The 10,320-nt window shown below is 59.2% G+C and overlaps 1 protein-coding gene across 1 annotated transcript; it reads right to left on the bottom strand.

Annotated features, from left to right (window-relative positions):
* Positions 1–275: 275 nt before the first annotated feature.
* On the bottom strand, positions 276–7,700 carry SH3BP1 (SH3-domain binding protein 1; the record flags this gene model as incomplete). The annotated part of the gene is made up of 17 exons (XM_008938980.1): positions 7,639–7,700; positions 5,756–5,798; positions 5,325–5,429; positions 4,428–4,504; positions 4,051–4,162; positions 3,874–3,950; positions 3,483–3,618; positions 2,797–2,865; positions 2,404–2,494; positions 2,190–2,332; positions 1,993–2,104; positions 1,830–1,911; positions 1,284–1,364; positions 1,069–1,185; positions 840–937; positions 533–662; positions 276–391 (listed from the first exon to the last, which is right to left on the bottom strand). Coding segments are annotated over exons 1-17 (1,651 nt in total), but the record flags the coding sequence as incomplete, so codon positions are not given.
* Positions 7,701–10,320: the final 2,620 nt, after the last annotated feature.

The raw sequence follows: 10,320 nt of genomic DNA, 5'->3' as shown, positions 1-10,320 counted from the left end.
TTTCCCCACCCTCTTCCCTTCACAAGAGGTCAAAAGCTTCTTCACGGGGGGCGTTCCCCTCCACACCAGAGAACCGACCACGTCCTCCCCTCTAGTCCCACCTTGGCACGCCAAGCTCCTGGTCGTGCTTCTCCAAATGACCTCCCTCTCCTTTGGTGGGAAGGACATCCCCAGCATCCTTTCGTGCGGGGCATGAGGGGGAGGAAGGCAAACCAGAGGAGGTGGCGTCGGGGGGTGCCATCTCCCAAGCACTGTGCCATCCAGGCCACTCTAACCTTTGTGGGCAGTGTCCTCTGTCGTCTGTGGGGCTGGTGGCCCTGCGGCTTCAGGAGACAATCTGGTCACTCCTGGGGATGCTGGCTGGGACCTGGCCTCGGGGTCTTTTGAGGTGCTGTGTGGAAAAAAGGGCAAGTCAGGCTTCCTGGCCATGAGACAATGTGGTGAGGAGGCAAGCCGTGACATAGGGTGGGATGGAGGAAGGGGCATAGGGAGAGCTGGGACAGCTAGAGTCCCCAGCTCTCACCAGACTTACTCCTCTCCATCCGTCAGAGTGGGGGTGCCAGCCAGAGGGGACTCGGGGGACAGCTCTTCCACTGGGGTGGCCTCACCGAGTCCACTGTTCACAGGTGGTGTGAACATGCCCGAGACGTTGAAATCCACCTCTGGGTAGAGAGAGAGGAGGGGACCCCTCAAAGAAGTGCTTGCTTCCCAGAGCTGGTGACCCTACGCTGAGGAACCAGCTCATCCCCCTGCTTCCCTCCTCCTGAGGATGGACAAGTGTCCCTTTCCCTCCCTCTCCCCTTCACCCTGGGCTGTGGCCCCCCCAGGCAAGGTCCTACCTCCGGGGAAGAGGACGTCTGCTTTCTGGATGAGGGCTTCCACCACGTTCACCACCTGGATGGAGGAGACTGATGCCAAGTCCAGTTGCACGGGGTCTCTGAGGATGGGAAGAGGTGCTTCAGAACCTCCTGAAGGCTGCTGGATCAGCCTTTGCACATGGCATTTGGGCTCGGGACACCCCTGCTGGGGCTGGGGAGCTGCCTCCCACCCCTCCTAGACAGACCTTACCCTGTGCTCTGCTCTGGCCAGAGCAGGTTGGGGCCCAGCACGATGGCAATGTTGCTGGGGGTCATTTTATTCACCTCCTGGTGTTCGGCAAGCTTGGCTAAAAACTTGATCAGATACCTGCGGGGTAAAAGGAGAGAGAGAGGGGGTGGTAAATGTGGATTTGGGGAGGGAACTGCTGACCCTGGTGATCGCTTGGGGCTGAAGAAGCCAAACACCTCAGATTGTTGTAGCTCTCCTGGGGCAGGCGGCTGCAGGTGTCTTGCAGGCTTTGTACACGGCTGTCGACGTCCTTTAAGCTGCAGGAGAGAAGAAGGAGAAGCAGAGAGCTCGTCACTGTGACTCTGGGGCTCGTTGGCACGGAGCTGATGGCTTCAGCAAGATGCTGTCCCCATTTCCCCAGGATTTTTCCTGTGCCTCCTCCATCACCCCTTCCATCCTGAAAGCAAGAGGCCAAACTGGGCTGGCAAGGTGGTGCTCACACCACTGAGGCCAAGGGGGTCTTCAGAGAGTAAGTTCTATAATCAAAAAAGGATGCAGCCCTTCCTCTCACCCTGCCATGGTTTTTTATTGCTCTCCTCTGAGATTTTTGGGCCATCTGGGTTTCTGCTGAGCATGGCACAGACCAGGTGCTGCATTTGTATCTCCTCACGTGGCAAATGAAGCCAAGCAAGCTCTGCTCCAAGTGCTGGGAGGGACGGAGGGAGGTGACCGGGGTCTTTTTGATCCTCTTGAGGCTTTTCCACCCCAGGCCCTGGACCCACCTGGCCACTTGGACCCATTGGTTGTACAGCTCGAAGGTCATCAGAGGCTGGGGCAGCTCCCGCAGGTAGGACTTCAGCGCACCTGGGAGGGGAAGGGGAGCAGCAGGGGTGAGCAGGGACTGCCCAGTGTTGTCCCCCTGCCCCTCTCCTTGCTGGCACTCACCAGCCACGGCGTGAGGGTCTGAGTAAAACTCCTGCAGGGCGTTGGAGCCACTGGCCAAGCTGCTCTTCAGCTTCCTCAGCACCGAGGCGCCCGCCGCCAGCCGGAAGAGTCCCTGGGGATGGGGCGAAGAGGGAAGGGATGTGGAGGGGATGGATTTGGTGGGAGGGGGTGGCGAGGGGGCCGGGGGCACTGCCTACCTCCTCCTTCATGCCAGAAGCCAGCAGCATCATGACACAGGCTTCAATGGGCAGTGCAATCTCCCGACCCAGGCTCCTGAGGTGTGTCTGTAGGGACACGCCGTAGTGCCCCACCACCGAGGGGGCTGCAGGGGAGGAGGGCTCTGGAAGAGGGAGGGGGATGTTGGCTGCTGCACTCGCCTCCCCCGGGGCTGCACGGAGAGCCAGGAGGTACCTGTCTGGCTGTGGCTTTCCTTCAGCTCTGCCAGAGCAGAGTCCAGGGATCCCAGGGACTGCCGGTGGTACTGGGCTTGGATCTCCAGCAGCTGTCGGACAGAGGATGGGCAAACAGTGCTCAGTTTGGCCCCAGTCCCTCTCAGAGACCCCTCCATCCCCAGGACAAAGGACAAGACAAAGGGGGAGCTGCAAGTGGAATCCCCCACGGGAGCATGTCTGCAGTGAGGGGTGGAGGACAAATCAGAGGGGGGGGTTACAGGACAAGCCAGTTCACAGAAAAAGGCCAGCTTTAGACATCTGCTGATGCCTGTGGCTGTCCCTTCCCTAGGCAGAGGGCTTGGTGTGAGGGAGGTACCCCAGGAGATGTTCCCACACAGAGAAGGAGGCTCACTTTGATGAAGTAGCTGGCGTAGCTGTCCTCTTTGGTGGAGAAGTGGTAGAGGTCGGCCATGTACTCATCCTGGGAAGGGAGACACAGAGCAGAGGGAGCTTCCATCTCCTCTCTGCCACCCAAGGAAGAGGGGACTCCTTCACAAAGTGCCCTTGTCTGGGCTGTGAGCCATCCAAGCAGGGTCCCCAGGCGTGGTGGGGAGGTAGGCTGGGTCCAGGGGGGGTTCCTCCTTGCTCCCAACGCTTGTGTTTGGGCAGTGACCTGCCCTGGGATCGGGATCCTGGCACGAGTGGCTCAGGGACAAGAGGTCCCCGTCCCTCCAGCTCTGCCACACAAGGCACAGGCCTTTTCAGAGAAACAGGGCAGAAGGTGGAGAAGGCTGATGTGAAAGTCCCCTGCCACCCAGCAGAGCCCCCAGCTTGGCTGGTTCCCAGCCTGAGGGGACCCCCCCTGAGCTCCATGCTCTAGCCCCTGGAGTCTCCTCTCTGCCCCAGCTCATCCTCTGAATCCTTTACTCTTCTTCCTCCCTGGGCTTGGGGCATCTGCCTATTTCTGCATCTCCAGGGACTGGTTTGCTGCCTGCCTGGATCTGTCCTGGCTTGAGGTCACCTTGGGTGGAGCTGCTGGAGGGGAGCAGGTCTCTAGCTCTGGAGCTGCCCTGTGGGGTGACCGAGTGATGTTCTCACCTTGCACTGCTCCACCTTCCTCTTCACCTCCTCCTCCTCTTCCTTCAAGATTTCCAGTTTGTTGGCAGCAGAAGATGCCCCTGGGCCAGCACCCGTGCCAGTGCTGTTACTGGAGCTCTTGGCAGCTTGGTTCAGCCTTTGAGATGGGAGAGAAGGGGCACACGAATGGCCTCAGTGCCAGGGACACGGGGTGGGCAGAGAAGAGGTGTGGGGATCACGAGGGGGAGAGCAAATGCTCTGCCTTTTGCTGGTTTTCCTAGGCCACTGCCTCTCACTTCTCTCCACCAGAAGATGCTGCTGCACCGAGGGGTGCAACCTGGCCAAATTTGGGGGGCATTCAGCAAGGCTGTGCCCCTCTGCCCACCTCCCCCAGCTGCAGCGTGCCCCATACCGGCTCTTGATCGTATTCCAGTCAGAAATCAGCTTCTGGAGGGTCTTCTTGCGCTTCAGGATGATGGGAAGCTCCTCCTGGGGGGAGAGAGAGGGGCCAGAGTGAGTGGAGAAGGCTTGGGGCTGGGGAAGGGGAGGTGGGATGGGAGAGGGGAGCCAGGAGGGTGGCCAGGGCTACCTCGCTGAGCTTGTTGAGGGGCTGCAGGACATCGTGCTCCAGGGCGATCTCAAACTCGGCCAGGATTTTGGCCAGCGAGCTCTGGATGCAGCAGCCCATCTCCAGGGCTTTCCTGAGTGGGGATGGAGGTGAAACGACTGCGGGCTGGAGCCGTGCTGACCCCACACCCGGCCTGAGGCACCCCTGAGGGGCTCTGAGCCAGCCCCCAGCCCCCTCTGTGACTGCAGGAAGTTGAAGGTGCTGGCTGTCCCCTCTCCCACTCCAACCCCAGCGCTTGCTCAGCTTGGCTGTGGGAGCCCCCGGGCCAAGACAGTGGCTGTGCCAGGCTCTGACATGTTTTGGGGTCCCCCATGGCACTTCCTCCCATGGGCACTTACCCGAGGCTGGACTCTGTGTCCAGTTCCTTGAAGCTCTCAGCCATCGCCATGGACAGAGCCATCAAGGGCAGCTTCTTCTGTGCAGAGCCAAGGATTTGAGAAAGGATTGGTGAGCTGGTGTGTGGCAGCTCCCTCCCCATGAAGCAAGCCACTATGGCATAGGAGCAAGTGGCCAAACCCTGTGCTGGGTCCCCCCACGTCTTCTCCTGGCCCCCCCAGTTCTGTTGACCCTGAGAAAGGGCCCTTTGGATGTCCCTTTAGCCAAAGCCAGGGTCCAGTTAGCTGAACAAGGCACTGAGTCTCCATAGCTGGTTAGAAAACCTCCAGCCTTCTCTCAGTTAGTCCTGTGGACACTGCTGGAGACCCTCACCAAGCTCAGCCTTGCCGTGGCTTCAAGCGTGTGGAGCACTTTAATCACTGTGAAGAACTCAGCCAGGCTGGGGCTTGGCAGGCTGCCCAGAAGATAGGAGCCCCCAAAATCATGGGGCAGCTATGGAAAGTGCTGGGGGAAATCCACGTTTGCTTCCCAGATGAGCAGCAGCCAGAGAGAGTGTGGCAGGTTCACACTGAGGAGGAGGAAGCGGTGGTGGCACCACTGTGCCCAGTCAGGCTGTGGTGCACCTCACCACAGGGCACCACGGGTGCCAGACGTTCACAGGAGTTCAGGAAGGGATACAGACAGCAAGGTTTTGGAGGGCTGAATGCAAAAATGCCATCTCTGTCCCAGGAGGCCTCAAGCTGGTGATGGTTGAGAGTTGTGTCCTGTTCTGCTCGACCTGGGCTGGGCCTTGGGCTACGCTTTGGCACAGCCTTCAGAGCTGAGCCCTGGCATCCCCTTGGCTGGTGGGGGATGGAGCTGGAGGGAGCTGCAGGCTGTGGTGGGAGGACTCTACTCACCACTCTCTTGTCCATCTCGGAGCCACACTGTCCCTGCAGGCAGGCTTGGAGCCTCTTGGACACGCTGTGAGCCGCTCGCTTGGCCGGCTCGATCCTCTGCTCAATCTGGGGGCAGAAAGAAACTGGGGAACACCTTCCACCAACAGTGCCCCAAGGGCATCTCCCCACCAGCCCACCCAGCACCCCAGAGCATCCCTGGTCAGGCTTCATCCCTCCATGAGGAGGTTGAGGAAGCCCTTTCCCTCGGCAGGAGCTGAACACCATGGTTCCCTTGATGTCCTGGAGTCACCCTCCTGCACGTGGGAAGGTCCCAGCCTTGTGGCCTGGACCTGCCAACCAGGCAGATGGGAGGCAGGAAGGGGGCAGGGTCCCCTTCATGCCCTGGCATGAGCAGGAACATGCCTGGCAGCCCAGCCCAGCCCGCCCCTCACCTGCAGCAGATCTTCTGGCAGCAGCTCAGTCGCTTCTTGGGCTCTGCCAGAGAAAGGAGAAAGAGCCCTCAGCAGATGAGGGTGACCTCTGCTCAGCCTCTTCGGGCAGGCAGCTCCTTATGTATCCCACCTGCCTTTCCTTGGGCTCCAGCGACCAGGAGATGCTGGCTAAGGCCAGAATGAGCCCAGGGAGCCAAGAACATCCAGAGCAGGACGAGGCAGCCAGTCTTGCTGGCTGGCAGACACCCTGTCAGACAGGGCTTCCCGTTCAGAGCACCACAGGCAAAATATCTAGGTGTGATCTGCTTGGGTTTTGTGAGACATACTGCCCACTGAGGTCATGGCAGGGGTGGGATGGTTGCTGGTGAGACCTTTTACCCCTGACTGCTCACCTCTCCCCTGAAGGCCCATCTAGGGCAGTGCTTTGTCTTTGCAAGCCAGAGTAGCTGGAAGATGTGAGGCCACCAGTGCTGGAGCAAAGATATGGTTATTTTCAAGTTGGGGGCTGAGACCAACACCAGCCCCTCCAAAAATACCTTCCTGAAACCATCTTTCTGCTCAGGTTTGCAGCAGGTATTAGGAGCCAACCTGGCAAAGGAAACTTCTGGTTTGCAGCAAATTCTGCTCAAAACCAAATTCAAAACCTACCAGCCACCATCACCACCAAACCTCCCTGATGTCTCCTAGGAAGGAAACCTTGTTCCGTGGCCGGGCGCCGTCGCCAAGCCCTGGGAACCCTCTTTGCTTTCCCTCTGCTGTTGCAGCTTTCCCCCCCAGTTGGTGTTTCTCTCTTTTCACCACCCGCCAGAGCTGACACGGGCTGCAGGAAACGGGGGTGGCTTGGTTGAAGGCAAGCAGGATCACGTGAGGTTGTGGCCCGTGGAGGAGAGGCTCTGCAATGGGTGAAGAACTTGCTCTTGGGCTGCCTGAGCTGCTTGAGACCTCCTGCCTGCCTGGCATTGAACAGAAGGGAGGAGAATCTAACGTGGAGATGAGACCTCTTGAAGGCAGAGGGGTGGGAAAAGGGGGTCGTGCTCCCCTTTGGGCAATGCAAGAAGAGCAAGAGGCCACCAGGATGTAGGTGCTGCTTCCCTGTGGTCTGCTGGGCTGGATGAAGGACCTCAGTGGTCCAGGGGACACCGTTGGTCCTGCTCAGCCTCCCAGCGCTGGGGAACCTGCGGAGGTGGCTGGAGGAAAGAGGGAGTGAGGGAGCTGGGAAGGGAGGGCCCAGCCCTGTGATTTCAGCTCGGAGTTTTGCAAGGGGAGAGCTTTGGAAAGCCAAAGAGAAAAATAAGGAAGGGGCGGAGGTAGGATGGGGCCAGGGGGATTAGCGTGAAGCTGTAACTCCTCCACGGGTGCTCTGAGGTCCTCAGAACTCTCCTGGAAGGACATCCAGGGATACCTGTGCTGCTGGTCTAGCTGGGGCTATGCAGGGCATCTGGCTCCTGTGGGGCACCCCGGGCTCAGTGGGGAGGGCAGGTCCCAGCTCCTACCACCCTCCTGGTCACCTCCAGGCCAGGGACACGTAGCTGGGCAGTCCCTTCCCGTTGCCCTGACATCCTGAGTAAGCCAAGCTCAGGAAAGGCCTGATTCCAGGTGGAAATAGGTGACAAAAGCAGGAGGATGCAGCATCTGAGCACCCTGCAGAGGTCAGCTGGCCTCGGGGATCCCATCCCTGCTGAGCAGCACCAGCACAGCCTTCCCACCACCCCCCAGGGGCTGGGGGGAGCCAGGGAACCACAGCTCCTTGGCTCACGCTGCAGATGCTCTAAATCCAGAGCCATTCCCCCTCTTCCCTGACTGCAGCTCGGGGAGGTGAGTCCAACACAAGCCCCCCAGGACCCTCGTGGCGTTCCCCGGCGCAGGGACGGGGAGGTCCTTACCGGCTGGTGAGGCTGGGGTGGGACAGCTGCTGCCTCATCCGATGGAACTGCCTCTTCATCATCTTGAGAGCAGGGGAGGAGACCACGAGAGCTGCTCTGCTCGGCTGTGCCCGCTCAGCACCCCTCGGGGATGCTTGGCATTGGATGCTGGTGGCCCCTTGGCTCCCCAGAGACACTCTGCCCCTGGCTTTCCCTTAAGGACCTCTCCCTCTTCACTCCTCTCTCCCTCTTTACTCCTCTCCTTCCTCCCTCCCCTGTTCCCCCTTTTTCTGTTCCCCCAGCTGGTCCCCTCCCTCGTCCCCTCCCCGGGGATGCCCTGCCTGCTTTCTCTTCCCCTCCCTTGGACTCCCTTCTCTCTCTCCCTCTCTTTTTCTGAGCTTCCTTCCTCCCCAGTCCACCCCTCCGTTGCAGATCAGGTAAGAGCAGTTCAGGGCTCCTGCTCCGCTCTCTGTTCCTGTCACCACCCCACAAGTATAAATAACTTCAGCCCAGCCTTAAAGGGGAAATATTATTACAGCAAACACGTAACAAGGCAGGACAAGCACACGCTGCTGCCTGAGCAAAGGGCCCACGCTCTTTTCCTTGCTCTCTGTCTCAGCCAGGGAGGGTTTTTTCGCCCCTCTCCTTGCCTTGCCCACGGCCAGCTGTGCTGTGGGGCAGCCCGGGGCCGTGCCAGCTGGCTGCAGGGCATGTCTGGGGTGCCTCATGTACCACCCTGCCCTCCTTGGTCACCCAAACTGCCCCAACACCCCCTCGGGTATCTCTCTGTGCTCTTGGGTGCAGCTCCATCCTCTTCCCCCTGCGACACATCCCCCTTGTCATGACAAAAGCAGGACGAGCAGCAAAGCCACCCCTGCACCCCTCATCTCTCCTCGCCCCCCTCATACCCGTGGGGCTCTCCAGGGTGCTGTGGGGTGCCCTGGGGAGGGCCCCTTCCTCCCTGCTCCCCACGACTGGCAGAGCTCCAGGGGCAAGCACAGGGCACAGTTGCACAGAGACCACAAACTCCCAGTTCCCAGGCTGGGGTGCTGCACCAGGGCTCAGCTTTTGAAGTTTTTTTTTTGTTTGTTTTTTATGTCTAAAACCACCACCGGATGCCACCAACACCTTCGCTCCTGGCTGCACAAGATTTAAAAGTTTGCCTTGTCTCTGGCTACCTGCAGCTGGGACTTTCCTCCTGCCTTAAGAAAGAGTGGAGGTTGCTGTGGGATGGGTTACGTGGCTGGCTAAGGAACTAGCACCCCAGCCCAGAGAGGAAGCAGTCAGCTTGTGGGCAGATAAGACCAGCAAGAAAGGAAAAGGAGGCGGAAGGGCCCTTTCACCTGTGCCCCAAAGCCTGGGGAGCAATAAAAAATAGATATATTTGGGAGGCTTCAGGGCTCTGCTCCTTGGGGGAAGGGGCAAGTTTGCAGTAAGCACGTAGCCAAGGGGTGCTGGTTTTCAAGCAGGGGCTGGGTGAGGGAGCACCAACCTCCCTGCCCAAACCATCAGGCTGTTCTAAACCTGTGGCCAAGCACGTCTGATCCTCCAGCCACGAGTCCTGGGGGTGCTCCTAGCAGGCACTGCAGTGGCTGAAACCAGTGAAGGGTTTCCAAAAGCTATTGCAAAGGTGCCAAACCCCACCTGCAGCCCCTCATTGGCTGTATCCAAGCCTTGATCTAGAGACTTGCTCCCAGCCCCACCCTGCTGCTTGCCAGGCTCAGAACTGGAACCATTTCTGAGGCAGCCCTGGGGGAAGAGGAATTGCTGCTGCAGGTGGTGAAGCTGCAAAGAGCCCTGTGGGACACGGGGTGAGCTCAAACCCTGCTCCCCATGGGCTGTGGGACACAGATCCCTGCCCGTCACCTCTCCCTGGGGAGGGAGGGAAGCAGGCAGCACCCAGCTGGAAGTGACTCTGCTCTCAAACAGGAATTGAGAGCAACTGGGGGACTTCCACCACCCCCTCTCCCTGCTCACGGGAGCGGGGAAGTCATCCTGGCAAGGGGGATGAGTTATAGGATTGCTGTGGCACTTTGGGCTAGAAACGATCCCTCGCAGGCTGCAATCAGCTTCTTGTGGGTGAGGGGAAAATGGATTTCTTGGGTCTAAAGGCAGAGGGACAGAATCAGGAAAGAACTCTTTTATTTCCCATAAATACAGCAGATTCTTCGCGCCGGGCGTTTCGTTTTAAATCTGTTTTGTTTTCTTCCATTTACAGAATTTTTGCACTGAAAATATATACAAGTCTGTTCAAGAACCAAAGGAGATCTGCAAAGAAAAAAAAACAACCCATACAAAACCCTGAAAAGAGACCAGAAAGGGAACTAAAACACAGCAGAACCCCAGCGTAAAGACCTTGCTTCCCCCTCTCCTCTACCCCTCGCTGTGCCCAGCTCCAGGCCACCTCTCACCATCCCTGCCCCCAAGCCAAGAGGGAGGAGCCCCCCTGCTCACCTCCACCTCCCCCAGACCTCTGGCAAGCTGATGCAGGGTGCAGCTTGCCCCTGCTTTTAAAAGCAGACCCTCTTAGAAGCAGCTGAGGGATGGGAAGCGTCTGGCATGGTCGCCAGCCCCACGGGGAGGGGGATCTGCTCAGGATGCGGCACCCCCCGGGTCTCCTCCCTGCCTGCAGATCCCCGCCCTTGTGTCACAGTGATTTGTCAGCAGGGGCGAGCCCCCTCCCCACCACGGGGAGCCAGGCTT

This window comes from Merops nubicus, unplaced genomic scaffold (assembly GCF_000691845.1).
Source record: "Merops nubicus isolate BGI_N331 unplaced genomic scaffold, ASM69184v1 scaffold44354, whole genome shotgun sequence".
NCBI lineage: Eukaryota > Metazoa > Chordata > Aves > Coraciiformes > Meropidae > Merops > Merops nubicus.
This window is presented reverse-complemented; position numbering and strand designations above follow the sequence as displayed.